At 39.3% G+C, this 15,922-nt stretch overlaps 1 protein-coding gene across 1 annotated transcript; it reads left to right on the forward strand.

Moving 5' to 3' along the window:
- Nucleotides 1-6,159: 6,159 nt before the first annotated feature.
- Nucleotides 6,160-8,141, forward strand: LOC107515047 (55 kDa erythrocyte membrane protein-like). The gene is given in 3 exon segments (XM_036226528.1): nt 6,160-6,196; nt 6,898-7,232; nt 7,275-8,141. Coding segments are annotated over 3 exon segments (1,239 nt in total).
- Nucleotides 8,142-15,922: the final 7,781 nt, after the last annotated feature.

Consider the following 15,922-nt stretch of genomic DNA (forward strand, 5'->3'; position numbering starts at 1 on the left):
TGGCGCCCACCTCTGGCAATCACCAATCTGTTCTCTGTATCTATGAGATTGTTTCTTTTCCACCATAGGGCCATCGTCAGGTGTTTATTCAAATGGGGAAGTCGCTGATGGTAAAATTCACCTCACGGCCTCGTCTGATATAAAAAAGATGTGTACTGCTCAATTACTGAACCACACGAAGCCCTCAAATTATTTTTTTTTAATTTATAGTGGCCATAATCTCAGAGCATGATGCAATAATGACTAGAAATTAGCACACAATTGTAAAAGCGGCCACCAAACTCTTCCTAACACACTGAGGTTTGGGCCAGAGTCTCTAAGGCTGTTTCCTCCATCTGTTCAGGGTAATGCTCTAGTGTTTCTTGACAGGCTTGATCTTGTCAGCTCCCAATGCAGCAATATTACTCATTCTTGTATCAGAGAGATTATTCAAGTGCTAAGTATCATCACTTCCTACTCTTCATTATTGAGTTTTTCTTAAGCTAGAACAACCTGTTCGACACGATTTTTTACACTGCATGTCACATGTTTCAGGAGCTCCCGGAAGACCGATTTCCCAGATTCAAAAAAAATGCAGCCCATCTGCTGTTCTCTTGAGCTTTTTGGCTTTTTTATTCCCTCAGAACCAGATGGAAATATGTTCTAAATAAAAGCCATCCCTGCGTTTTCATGCTCCATCCCACTTGCGTGGTTTGCCAAGCTGCATTTCACAGAACACAGTGCCAGCAAAGTTCACACGCTCACTTCCTGCACCTCTCACCTTGAGCCACACCCTCCAGTTTTCTCAGGTGAGTTTTATTGACTCAACTAGTCAGATATCTAAATTCAGCTGATAAAGAAGGTAACCATTCTACTCAGATGCTTTCCCCAAACTGGTGTAATTCCTGATAGATGAGTGTCAAGGCCCCTGGGATCACTGGGGCATTTTATTTGGGCCTTTTCTGGACATCTGTGTCACAAGGTAGGTTCTATGAATGCAGAATTTGAGATGGATTCGGGGTATAAGATGTTTTATTTGAGATCGATTCCTGTGCAGGGAAGTGGATGGAAGCAGGTGACCTGTGGTGCAGGCCCCACAAAGCCTAGGAGACAGCTTTGGAGCAAGCATTGCTTGCCCATGAGAACATTCCCCGTTGGGAAGAAATGCCAGGCTTTGTACCACTGCCCAGCTCAGTCACCACATGGGCTGGCTCAGGCAGGGCATGACCTCAGGGAAGCGGCTTTCCAAAGCTGAGGCCCACCCTAAGGAGCTGACAGCTGCACAGTGAGTGTTTCCTTGAAGGGTCCAAGTGGTGCCAGGAAAGGCATGAAGAAAGGGGCTGTGAAAAGAAATGAATGCCATATGGTATCCAGTAAAATCCTGGATTTTGGTAAAATCCTGGTTCCCCCCTTACTCAACCCATGGTCCTGAGGCAGTCCACCTTACCACTCTGTGCCTGAGTTTCCTCCAGACTCAATTAAGGGTTCAGGAGTCATTTCATTATTCTCCTGACACATATGGACTAGGTCTCTACAGTGTGCCAGGCACTGTGCCAGGATGTAACAGTGAGCAAAACAAGTAAAACCTCTGGCCTCAGAAAACTGACATTCCCAATGACCCATAAAATCCATCTAATCATGCAAAATCAGAGAAGAGGTCACCCCTGGCTTCATTTGTGATGATTGTGCCACATAGTGAGCACCATGGTCTCAATGCATAGTCAGACAGACAATGGGCTGATGTGGAAACTGAGAAAATCATCAGCTGGATCCACATGGTAACAGGAAGGAAGGAGTCACAGTGGGTTCTTGAGCAGGAGTGCAAAAAGATAAGCGTGGATTTTTATAAGGGCTATTCCAGCAGCAGTCAATAACCAAAGTGCAGAAAAAAGAAAATTTTACCGCATATCACCCTGCACCTTTGAAGGGTCAAATAAGGGAAAACAGACAGCTGTGTGTTAACCGGTCATTTTTGGTTTGTTTGCAGCCAAGTTATTGCCCATCAGTGGCAGCAACGATTGGGGTTTTGACTTAATGATCTGACCATTTGGTGAGCTTTGTGAATGAATGAATGAATGAATGAATGAATGAATGAATGTTGGGCAAGAGACGGCAAGGCATCTGGTTTGTTAGTTTGCAGCTCTTGCCTTAAGGCAAACGGTGTAGAATTGTGTGAGGGTGTATATGTTTTCCTGTCTCTGGAAGACATCAACAAATTATTTTGTGAAGTCTCTTTAATTAAAAGAGCTCTGTTCTAATTGGCATATAGAGAGAAATAAACATTTATTACAAATAAAATATTTCTAAAATTCCAAGAAAATGAGGATTTTAAACTTTGAATACCTTACGTGTGCTAGACTTGAAAAGACTCTTCTTTCAGAAACTAAGAGACTTTTGAAGAATCCAGGTTCACATAATTAAGGTAAATCTTTGGCAAATGAGACTAGTTTAATAACTGGTTTTATAAAAATAATTATGTTTTCTCTGATTATCAATGTTAAGCATAATACAAGTGTTCATTTTATTCTACAGTACTTGGGGGTTTTTCCCCCCTTAAATTTATACAGGTTTATTGATCAAATAAGCAGCTACTACTCTATAATGTTTAAGATTATGAAAAATGTATACTTGTGTTTAACTAAAACGAATCATTATTCTGATGAATTTATTTCAACAACAATTGTGTTTTATAGTATATCCGCTTGAAGATAATTTCCAAGATCTTGAACTGAAAATTTGGATTGATGTTAAATTTGCTTAATTAATGAATACTCATTAGGTGCCCAGAAGATTTCTATGTCAGGTAGAAAACGGAACCATTGCTTACTAAGCATCCTTTTTAAGTAAATATATTTTTGCTTCTTATTTTAATATGCTACAGAGAGGCTCTTATCTTTGAGTTCGTCAGGGAACATGTTCATTTATGCCACTTTGAAAAGTCAAAGATAGGCAGTTCATAATTATCCACCCCTGACTTCTCTTGTGAATAGAAGTTAGTTACTTTAGTAAAAAGCTACAATTTATATAAATGGTTTCAACTACAGGGAGGAGCAGTAGTGATAAAGAAACACGATGATGCTTGTACTTTTGTTTTACGATGTAACAAAGTAAAAGCTGTAGTTTACAAACATTTTGGTCTCCCACCCCCATTTACCCTTAGGACTTATTGAAGATCCCGAAGAGCTTTGACTTATGTGAATGACAGCTTTTGATATTTGCCTGGATTATAAATTAAAACCTAGAAAATTTAAAATATTTGTCAATTCATTTGATGTTAGCAATGAGGAATAGATTATGTGTTTAACATAATGAATATCTTAATATTGTAATGAAATTAATTCTGACTTTGTGGGTCCCCTGACATCTATCCTCAAGTTAAGTGCTAGTTCGTTCCAGAATATGAAAGAGAATAATGAAGGACAAAAGTTGGAAAGTGGATTTCATTAGCCTTGGTCTCTAATATGTGAATCTTGGGAAAAGCTTTGTGATGTGCTCCTATCATAGTTTGTTCAATTTTGATGAATTTTTATGCTTGTCTCCTTGGTTTACTGTTTATTGCCTTTGCACACAATACGAATGGTTATTTTTTTACTTTCTGTCTAGTCTGCCTAGACAGCAAAGATTGTTTTTCCAGAAAAATTTTCTGTGCTTGATATGGACTTTATTATGTTCTTAATTTTTGAAGGAAAAAAATTAAAAGAACAAAGTTTTCTCACTTAAGTTCTTTACAATTGTGTGGCTTTCTATGTTTCTTTTTATGTTTTATTGTCATTTCGGTTAAATAGGTAACCAGTGTCGTTTCTCAGGCATCTGTGATCTTATCTCATCAAGTGTCCAAATCTCTGACATTTTATATTTTTGCCTTCCCAAAATTAAGCTTAAATATTGAAAAAAATCCAGGGAAATAAAATTCAATTTTCAGAATTTCTTTTGCACTGAAAACTATCTTTGCGATTTTACACAGGACCCCTGGAAATTCACAAAGATCTGTTCTTTTGCCTTAGGGGAAAAAAAAAGATGCTAGAAATAATTCAGCTTATCTGATGTGTTACTATTGATGAATTGCATGGGAAGAGTTGTCAAATCAGAAAAGATCCTTGGCCTCCCCTAGGTTAAATTTGTATAATTTAAATGATATTTATAAACATAAATATTTTAGAAAGTGTATGCTTTATGGGAAGTCCTGGAGATTTGTGCCCTCGCTTTTCATAATATGTTGAAACTCAGAGAAAACACTGACTAAAACTCTTATGAAATTTCCGTTGATTCTTACTATATTTGTCAGTCCCAGTGGTACTTTGCCTGATGATGTAAGACAACGGCAGTATAGAATTATCAGCCACAATCTCAGTTATGATTGTAAATGTTTACCTGGTCACAACCTTACTTATTTAATTTAAATCTAGTATTTTCTAGGCCAATGGTTCTCAATGCATATCATACTTACCCATAAAGTTTTATTAAAATAAAAATGTTCAGAACCTACTCCAGACTTACAAAACCTATTTACTTGCTATTCTTGGCATATTATGTATACTATGTTTTAGGATTATAATATATTATATCTCAAGATTTTTTTTCTTCGTAAAACAATTATTCATCTATTTTTATAGATCAGATGTGGTGTTACTGACTTCTTTGAAAACAGGCCTAATCGTTGGCCTTAGAGATATTTTGTCTAAAAAAATTTTCTTGGGGAGGAGGGGGGAGGTAGCTGGGGTAAAGGGGGTCAAATATGTGGTGACAGAAAGAAATCTAAATGTGGGAGGTGAACACACAGGGTAAATATGCCTTATTGCTAAAGTGTACAGCTGAAACTTATTGGATTTCGTTAACCAATGTCACCATAAAAAAATAAATGAAAAAATAAATAAATATTTTTTTCTTAGAATGGCTTAAAATACAAACATTTATTATCTCACAATTTCTATTGGTCCGGAATCTGAGTGCAGCTTAGCTAGATAGTTGTGGCTCAGGGTTTCTTATAAGGTTGTATCTGGGGCTGCAGTCATGTGAATGCTTGACTGAAGCTACAGGATCCACTGCCAAGAAGGCCTACACATGGCTTGGTGGTTAGTGCTAGCTGCTGGCTAGAGCATTTCAGTTCTCCTTCATGTGTCCTCTCATCCCCCAGGGCATCTCTTTTCCTTGTGACCTTTCCAGCAGGATAACATGAACTTCTTCACATGTTGTTTGGGTTCCAATTGAGGGAATGAATGACAGAGAGAGAGAGAGAGTGAGAGAGAGAGAGAGAGAGAGAGAGAGAGAGAGAGAGAGAGAGAGAGAGAGAGAGAGAATATGAACCAGCAAGTGAAAGAGAGTACACCTAAGGTGGAATCTGCAGTCTTTTTATAAACTAACCTCAGAAATAATATTCCATCATTTCTTCTATATTCCATTTGTTAGAAGTGAACAGGTAAATCCAGACCACACTCAAAGGGAGAGGATTATGCAAGGGCATGAATACAAGGAGGTAGAGATCATGGGGAACTATCTTAGAGGCTGCCTACCACACTGTCCATAAGGTGTATGGGGCCCTAGACAAATATTTTTTTGCAAGGCCTGTGTCTATAGAAACAATTTGAATAAAAAATGTATTACGAATTGGTCCATATGAGCCACTGTGATTTATTAATGAATATTTAGAACAAAGTGCAGAAAAGTATTTGTGTATTTGTTTATTGTCCAATCGATGCACCTAAGGAATCCTTGTAGCTCATCAGAGGCTCTGTCTGACCCCCTACATAGAGTAGAAAGTAAGAGAGAACATCTCCATAAAGGAGAAATGGGGATCAGGGCCCACGTGGGTCCTAGTCCAGACTCGGACACCTCACTCATATAGTACTTCCAGCACAAGCCAGTCCTGGCCACCAGAGGGGGTTTTAGACCACTTTAAAGAAGGCATGCCAGAGCATGGGTTTCCCCCTGTCTCAGGGCTGGGAGCAGGGGTCCTACTTGCACTGCTCATGGCTTATTAGTGCAAGGTATACTAGGTTCCATATCATTTTTCATTAGGAAATTATTAAAGAATGTTAGCTTGTAATATCTTAGTGTAGTGGGTTTAGAATATGTCCATGAATTCTTTGATCCTCCTCCATTCAAGAGATGGTACCTACTTCCTCTCCCCTTAACAATGGGCTAGACTTAGTGATTCACTTCTAATGAAAAGAATTAGGGGACATGACAGTGTGTAACTTCCAAGACTGGCTCATAAAAGGTATTGAAGCTTCTCTTCTCTTCTCTTCTCTTTTCTCTCCTCTCCTCTCCTCTTTTCTCTCTCCCTCATCACCTGTTAGGGGGAAGCCATGTCTTGAGGACATATCAAGCAGCCCTATGGAAGGGCCCATGTGGTAAGGAACCAAGGCTTCCTACCAACAGCCATGTCAATAAGCTTGGAAGCAGATCCTCCTGCCCAAACAAGCCTTCAGGTAAGACCACAGCCCCAACCACCATCCTAGGCACCAGCTTGCAAGAGAGCCGGAGCCAGAACCACCCAGCTCAGGCACTCCCGACCCTCCAAAAATGTGCAAGATAAAAAATGTTTGTGGTTTTAAGCCACTGAGTTTTGGGGATAATTTTTTTATACAGCAAAAGATAACTAGTACAATCATTATTAGTTAAAATTGTTCAGTAAAACTTTATGAAATCAGGTCTTCGGTTCAAGGGTAAGGTTAAGTGGAGAAAACAGAGGGGGAATATATTTAGCCTTCTGAAATGGAAAGATCTTGTTTGTTTGTCAACAGCTACCATTTGTATACAAGTTGTGCTATTACAGATGTGTGTCATTTAAAAGCCCCCAAAGAGCTATTGAATATTTATCATTACCCATGAGTTATTGGATATATTTTAAATATGAAACTGCATTTAAAAGCTATAATTACCTCTTAGTCTCTGCATCACAGGTCTCCGTGTCCCTAGGTAGCTCTGCCCAGGTGAAGGGGCAGGAGGTGCAGAAGGTGTGACTCATACAGTTTGAGAAAGTCACAATAGATCCCAAGGGAATCACTCAGAAGATGAATGAAAAGCAGTCCTGCACGGTGGCAAGAATTTTGCATGGTCGCATGATACAAAGACAAGTCTCCCTTCACATCGGGAATGAGACCCTAGAAATCAATGGCAGAAATGTGACTAATCACTCGGTAAGTCAGCTGCAGAAGGCAATGCAAGAAAGCAAAGGAAAGAGCTCATTAAAAGTAATTCCCAACCATCAAAATCGTCTTCCTGCTACACTACAGATGTTCATGAGAGCACAGGTTGACTATGACCCCAAAAAGGACAATCGGATTCCTTGCAAGAAGGCAGGACTGCAGTTTGTTACTGGGAACATTATCCAGATCATCAATAAAGATGACAGTAACTGGTGGCAAGAGCTGGTGAAAAGTTCCTCTAATGAGTCAGCAGGATTGATTCCTTCTCCCCAGCTGCAGGAATGGCGAGTGGCAAGTGCAGCTAAGTCTGCTCCAAGTGAAGTCCTGAGCTGCAGTCCCTTCTAGAAGAAGTACAAAGACAGGTACCAGGCCAAGCACAGCTCAAATTTTGACTAATTAAATGTCGTTTTGTATGAGGAAGTTGTTCAGCTCCCTGCCTTCAAGAGGAAGACCCTGGTGCTGATTGGAGCCAGTGGAGTGGGTTGTTGCCACATTAAAAATACCCTTCTCAGCCAGGACCCAGAGAAGTTCTCATACCCTGCTCCATATACAACACAGCTGCCCCAAAAGAGTGAGAAAGACGAGAAGAAGTACCACTTCATCTCCACGGAGGAGATGACGAGGGGCATCTCTGCCAATGAGTTTTTGGATATTGGCAGCTACCAGAGCAACATGTTTGGTACCAAATTTGAAACAATGCACCAGATTCATCAGCAGGACAAGATTGTAATCCTTGACATCAAGCCCCAGACCCCGAAGATTGTTAGGTTGGCAGAACTTTCACATTTCATTGTGTTTATCGCACCTACTGATCAGGGCACTCGGATGGAAACCCTGCAGCAGCTTCAGAAGGACTCGGTGGCCATCTGCAGCCAGTATGCTCACTACTTTGACCTCTCACTGGTCAATAATGGCACTAATGAAACCCTCAAGAAATTGCAAAAAGGCTTTGACCAGGCAGGCGTGCAGTTCTGGGGGTGCCTGTCTCCTGCTTTTACTAAGCCTGCAGAATAGGAAGAACTACTATGTGCCCCTCTCCAGTGTTTGGAACTCCATTCCCCTTCCTTTAAGGGTCGCTCCAGCTAGTTTTGTGTCAGCTTTCAGCTCTATGCAACTATCCTAGTTAAGCCAGTAGGTGTCAGTCTTGTTCAAGCTCCTGAAGAGCTTAGGCTCTAGTTTTCCTGATACACCGGGCCCCATTATCAGGATTTCAAAAGGATCTCTGGAAATTGGGGGTCATAAGTACTGTCCAAATGCAAGTGCTAACCAAATATGTCGTACACAAGGAGGAAAAGCAATGGACCCTGTCCCTTGAAAGCCTGGGTTCCTTCACTTTAAATCGCACTGGGCATTTCATTTGTCTTTACTTTGAAAAAAGCATTTTTAACTGAAACTTTCTAAAATGCCAAAATGAAACAGCTGTTCAATAGGATATCATTTGCTCTTAAAACCCTTAAAGCAATATAAATGTTACTGTTAAAATACAATAAAGAAAGAAAGAAAGAAACTCTTATAACTTAAAAAACTTGCAAAGAGTTTATTTACAATTAAACTTGCAAAGAGTTTATTCTTGTTTTTCTCCTAGCCAATCTGGCTAAGTTAAGCGTTTGTGTATGTTTTGCACAGTGGTTGCTTTCCACTGATACACTTTAAGACTCATCAGAGCTCTTAGGTAGCTTGGCGGAGAAGATAGAGCCCTGAGATGTCAGTAGCCAGGGTCCCTGAGTCAAGGATTGGAGGAGAGCCATCTGTCCATCATCAGGAATACCCATTTTAGACCTTACTGCTTCCTGGAATCACCTCCCAGGCCTAGGATAAGGTGCAAAATTTAAGGAGGCACTTCAACTGATGAATGCATAAATAAAATGTGGTTTATCCCTACAATGAAATAGTATTCAGGCATAAAAAGGAATCAAGTGTTGATATATGCTACAACGTGGATGAACCTCAAAAACACCACTTGATATGGATAACCCGAGTTGGCCAAGGAACTCCAAGAGGAGCTGGAAAATAAAGACAATACAGAGAAGACAAAGCTGAGGCATGCAGGGATTCCGAGTGTTGATGGTATTATTTATTATCTGAGCCCCTGGATACAGCGTCATCCAAAGTCAAACTATGCCTGAATTTCCCAGTTGTGTGCTATGGGTCTGGGAATTCAGATAGAACATGTCAGCGATGATGGCTTGTCTGTGCTCCTTCGTATCTGGAGCTTCAGCTGGAAGATCAAAGGCCAAGAGCTGAATCATCTGAAGTCTTCCTCACGTGTGTGGCGACTGATGCTGGTTGTAGCTAGGCCTCAGTTCCTCTCCATGTTGGCCTTTTCATGTGGTTGGTTTGGGCTTCCTCATAGCATGGTGGCTGGGTTCCAAGCCCACGCATGCTGAAAGAGGGAGAGGCAGATGGAAGTTGCATCACTTTTCATGACCTAGTTTTGGAAGTGACATAGCATCACTTCTCTGGAATCCTATTCATTGAGGCAATCACAAGGTCCAGCCCAAGTTCAGATGGAGAAGAAATAAATTTGGCTTCTTGATGGGAAACAACAACGTTCTGGAAAGGCACATGGGACCAGAAATATTGCTGTAACCATTTCTGGAGATTATAATCTGCCATGAGATACCACGCAAATTGCTTCACCTCTCTGGGCTTCATTTCCTTATCAGTAATGTGAGAATAATAATAGTGTCTGTAGTGTAGAGAGGCAATCACATGAAATCATACATATAAAGTACTTAGCATAGTGCCTGCAACATAGTAAGTGCTCAGTGAAAATTAGAAGTTATTGTCAATAATCATTATTGAACAATGAGGTATCTTGGTATGACTGAGACAGGGTGTTATGGGTTAAATTCTGTCTCTTCTAAAAGATATAGTCAAGTCCTAACCCCTAGTACTTGTGAATGTGACATTATTTGGAAATCAGGTCTTTGTGGATGTAATTAAGATGTAAGTTGGGGTCATACTAGATTAAGGTGGGCCCTTAATCCAATCACTGGTATTCTTATGAGAAGAGACAGAGACACACACAGAAAGAATGCTATGTGACCATGAGACAGAAGTTAGACTGATGTGTCTTCAAGCTATGGACCGCCAAAGATTGCTGGCAACCACCATAGACTAGAAGAGGCAAGAAAGGATCCTCCCCAAGAGCCTTTGGAGGGAACATGGCCCTGGCAACACCTTAAGTTCAGATTTCTAACCTCCAGAACTGCTAAAAAATAAATTTCTGTTGTTTTAAGCCAAAAAAAAAGACTCAGCAGATGTTTACTGGGAGCCTATTCTGTGCTAGACACTGGGAATACAATGGTGATTAAGGTGAGGACACTGCCCTGAGTTTTTGGCAGTGATACAGGCAGTAAAGTAATGGAGGGGCCTTGATAATGATGGCATGGTACTCTATAAAGAGAATCTGGGCTGGGGCTCCCTAAGACCATCTCCAGGTTCAAAAACTTGTTCTGAGGACTTATAGGACTCAATGTAGTCACATTCACAGCTATAATTTATTACAGTGAAAGGACACAAAGCACAATTAGCAAAGGTAAAAGCACACAGGTGAAGCATGGAGGGAACCAGGGACAAGTTTCTACAATGCCTCTCCCTGTGGCATGCTTAATTCCTCCAACAACGAACTATGGCAACACATCTAAAATATTGTCTACAGGGAAACTCACCTGAGCAGAAGAATCCAAGATTCTTATCAAGGGCCAGTCACGTAGGTACTCCCCTGGCCAGCTTGTACCAAAGTCCCAGATCCCGAGAAGGAAAGCAGGTGTTCAACATAAGCCACAGTGTTTGTATAAACGGTTTAGGCACAGTGAGCCAGCCACTCATGACTTAGATAGTAGTAGAAACCCTCTAAAAATCTGAGTTCCTAGATGCCAGGTGTATTAATCAGCTCAGGCTGCCATACAAGATACCACAGATTAAGTGGCTTTAAACAACAGAAATTTATTTTCTCACAGTTCTGGAGGCTAGAAGTCTAAGATCAAGGTGCCACCAGTGTTGGTTTCTGCTGAGGACACTCTTTCTGGTTTGTAAACAGCTGCCTTTCTCACTATGTCCTCACATGGCCTTCCCTCTGTGTGTGCACAGAAAGAGATCTCTGAGATCATCTCTTCTTCTAATAAAAAAATCAGTCCTATTGGATTAGAGCCCCACCTTTATGGCCTATTTAACCCTAATTACCTCTTTAAAGGTCCCATCTCCAAACAGTCATTTTCAGAGGTTAGGGCTTCAACATATACATTTGGGGTGGGGGGTGGGGGCAAAATTAGGTCCATAACACTAACAAAGGGCCAAAATTGCAAGCAGACCTTTCTAAGGACAATAGTCTCAGGCTTGCTATGTTAACTTTTTCCTGCACCTGCTCCATACCAGATTCTGGAAGCCTTGAAATGGCTGCCAGTTACATTGTTCCCTGGGAGGAAGGAGGTCTCATTTGGTGCTTGTGGTCCAGATTACAATGGTTCTTTTCCTATGGATTAAGAACCTTCCTGCCACGTTGGCTATGGCTGACAGGACCAGAAGTTGATGAGTGAGCAGAAGGCAACCCTACATGGAAACAGCCTAACAACTCATACCAATAGAGGCACCCATATTGGGTGGCCGTGATCAAAGCCTCCCTTTGGGAAGTGACATGAGAGGGAGGCATCATGGACATCAGTTGAGTACCTGGGCTTTGGAGTAACACAGTTTAAAGTTCAACCTGGATTTGACTTCTGGCTTTGAAACTCATGCTGTTATGACCCATGATGTTATTTAATACATATTTGAAGACTGCTTTAAATGAATGTTTACCCTTGGTGAAATTAATGCTCTAAGTCTTGGTTTCATCATCTGTAAAAATTATGATGATAATATTCTCAGCAAATTTTCAAAAGACTCAATAATTTAATGTAATTAAAGTCCTTTTTCATGCTGCTCGTCTCAGAGTAAGTGCTGGGGGGCGGAGACAAATAGTATTAAGTATAAATGATCAGGGAACAAAAGACTGTGAACTAAGTGTCATATGAATGGGGGTGATTTCCCAAAGATGCTAAGCTGTTCTGGGGTTGCACTAAGCGATCAGCTTTAAAAGTGTTGAAAATTCCAAATGACTGGGTGGATGGTGAAACAATGAGAATATTTCTGATCTTACCAAATTCTCATGAATCCTTGTAACAAACCTCCAGCACTAATAACATTAATAACATGTTTATACTTGTAGATGGATTCTTGGAAGCCTAAAGAACAGGAATGCACAAATAAACACTAACTGAAAACATGTCAAATGGCCAGAAAGCAAAGTATGACATTGTTCGAAATCTTGCACTGAAGATACAGAAAGACTCCACAAGCGCTTTACAGTGCTAAAGGGGCAGCTCATCATAATGCTTCAATTACAATAAATCTGAATGTACTAAATAATAGGGTGGCAGGATGCAAAAAGTATAATCTTCAGGAAATGCGAGAAATAGAAAATGAAAACACAACAGCAACAGGAGACTTTACCTTAACTTTGTCAGCCTAAGTAAGATAAGCCTAGTAGATGCAGCAAAAATAGTATAGTTAATAAAGCTCTAGTAAGCTTATATTCTCTTAAATCCATAAATACATCTTTTAGTCAGTGACTATGAAACATTAATAATCATTGACCCTCATACTAGGCCACAAAGTTCAATAAATTCCAAAAAGAAGAATGGATACACACCACATTCTCTGAGCATATACAATAAAGTTGGATTTTTTTAAAACAAAAACAAAATCACAAAACTCCAAAAGCTTAGAAAATTTTTCAATATTTCTCCTAAGTAACTCTTGCTTCAACGTATAAACCAAAATTTACAGAGCATCTAGAGTAACAATATTGAATTTTTTTCTGTAATAAAAACATTACGTATCAAAATATATAAGATACACTTCAAACTGATCTCAGAGCAAAACTCATAGTTTAAGATATACTATACAAGATACAGTTGAAAAATTCCTAAACAATTAAATATACCCAAAACAAAATCAATAGAGAAACTGGGGGAAATAATAAAATCAATGAAATCGAGGATAAACTGGGAGAAATATTTGCAATGCATGAAAGACAAAGGGTGTGATATTGTGATTTATATTCCTCTTACATATTTATATTTGGTCTTTGTCCACAGTTCCTGGCTCACAGCTACTAAAACCCTTGGAATTTCCTCAAGTGAAGGGAACGATAAAGGTGTCTCTTGTTATGTTAATGAGTGATTTGGAAGTCACTAAGAATGGGGGCTGGTTGCTAGGGGAACCGACCAAGTGATTAGAGGATTGGAACTTTCAGTCACACCCCTTGGCCTCCGGGGGAGAGAGGAACCGGGGCTGGAGAGATTGAGTTCAATCACCAAAGGGCAAAGATTTAATCAACCATGCTTCTATAATGAAGCCTCCCTAAAACCTCCCAGAAAGGACAGGTTTTGGAGAGCTTCCGGTTTGGTGCACACGAAGAAATTTGGGGCCAGTGGTGCACTCAAAGACACCGTGGAACCTAGGTGCCATTTTCTCAAACCTTGCTCTATGCATCTCTTGTATCTGGCTGTACTTTAGTTATATCTTTTCATAATAAAATGGTAATCTAGTAAATAAAATATTTCTCTGAGTTCTGTGAGCCACTTTAGCAAATTAATCAAACCCATGTTGGGGGCTGTGGAAACCTCTGATTTATAGCCACTCGGTCAGAAACATAGTTGATAACCAGACCTTGCAACTAATGTCTGAAGTGAGTGGGGGGCAATCTTGGTCTGAGCCCTCAATCTGTGGAACCTGATATTAATATCTCGATAGATAGCGTCGGAATTGAGTTTAATTGTGGGACAATCAGCTAGTGTCAGAGAGCTTGTTGGTAGTGTGAGGAAACCTCTTCCCACAGTAAAAATGGGTCCAGAACCCAAAAGAAAGGGCTAACTTCTTTAATTTAAAATCAGTAAGAAAACAAAAAATGAATAGAAAGTAGACAAAAGATATGAACAGGAAGTTCACAAAAAAGCAAGACAAATAGCCAGTTAACATGTGAAATATATGCTCAATTTCATTCACAGTTGGAGAAATTCTAACCAAAGAATGAAATATTCTTTCCTCTTTTCAGATTGATAAAAATGTATATGTTTTCTAATACCCAGTGTAGACAAGACTATGAGGAAATGTGATAAAACACAGTAGATGGAAGTATAAAATTGAACGAGAGTTTTGGAGGAAATTTGGCAATATTTATCAAAATTTTCAATTTATACACATTTTGATCCAAGAACTTCCATTGCTAGAAAGTTACTTTTAAATTTATTTTTTAAAGTAGCTGTCTATATATTTTTAATGGAAGGATAGGGAAAGAAGCTAGATTTCTCTGAATATATCATTCCTTCAAACAATACCATGTTATTGTTTTGAAACCATATAAATATGTTAATCATTATGTTATATAATTATATTCTATTTTAAAAGTTTTGTCATACCCCAAAGCAAGAAAGTTATCGAAGATTGCTGGAGTTATATCAACCAAGTCTAAAAGGCTCTCAGTAGCCAAAAATGGAGCAATTTGAGCATCAAAAATAATAACTTCAATGGATTGAAATATGTCAACTAGCCATGAGATCATAATGATGCTAAAACAAATATTTTTTGGCTGCCTTTGGAGGATGCTAATGAACCAGCACATTATTCTGAAAACTGGAGAAAAGAGAATTAAAATGAAAAGAAAAAAGAGAAAAGTAATTGACTATATTAATTGATGATATTAAAGAATTATCATTGAATTTTTGAGATATGATAATGATGTATGGCTAACTTGTTCAAAAGAATTATCATTTACAGGAATATCCTGAAATATTTGTGAGTAAAATGATATGATATCTGGGTTTGCTTCAGAATAATTCAGGGGGGATGGGGAAGTGGGCAGAGGCTATAGATGAAACAAAATTGACTGTGAATTGCTAACTGTTGAAAGGGGTTAATGAATACATGGAGATTTATTATATTATTCTCTCTACTTTTCTATATGTTTAAAATTTTCCATGGTAGAAATATAATTTAATGGAGGCAAAGTTATATTGAGAGCCTGACTTGGGCCCATACTGCTAACCATGATTTCTTAAATTGCTTCTTTGTTTTCTTTTCTTTTAGAAAACAAAAAGAGAGAGAAGTCATGAAGTCTATTCTACCTAAGGGAAAACCAGAATTGCTACAGAGAGAAGGGGACATGAAAGCAATGTCTTTTAAAAAAATGAGTACATTTTTGCCTACAATTTCAGGACAAAGATGGAGTGTGGGTAAGTGCATGGTGACCTAGAATTCTGTCATTTCTAGGAGAACTGAAAAAGAGCAGTTCTGGAGCCAGATAGTCTGGGTTCAAATGTCAGTTCTGCCCTGTGCGACTCTAAGCAAGTTACTCAACCTCTCTGTGCCTCAGTTTCTTCATCTGTAAAATGGGGATGATAGTACCTGCCTCATGTGTTGCTGTAAGAATTAATGGATTAATATGTGGAAAGTGTTTAGAACATTGAGTGCCTGGCACACAGTAAGCACTGGATAAGTGTTGGCTATTGTAATTGTAGTTGTAGTGTATGGTACAGGGAGACTCAGTGAGGGATGAGGCTAGAGAAGTAGGTAGCCTTACAGATTATAGGAAGGAGTGTGTCTTCTATTTGGCAGGGAGTCATTGAAAGGTTTTAAGGAAGGCTAACAGCTAACACTGCTGACTGAGGACAGAAACTTCATTTCTCACAAGTGGTTGAAACATAAATTTCCTACAGTTAATTAAGAAATATTTCAGGGCAAGTTGAAAACTT

The sequence above is a fragment of the Rousettus aegyptiacus genome, unplaced genomic scaffold (assembly GCF_014176215.1).
Source record: "Rousettus aegyptiacus isolate mRouAeg1 unplaced genomic scaffold, mRouAeg1.p scaffold_m13_p_9, whole genome shotgun sequence".
Lineage (NCBI taxonomy): Eukaryota > Metazoa > Chordata > Mammalia > Chiroptera > Pteropodidae > Rousettus > Rousettus aegyptiacus.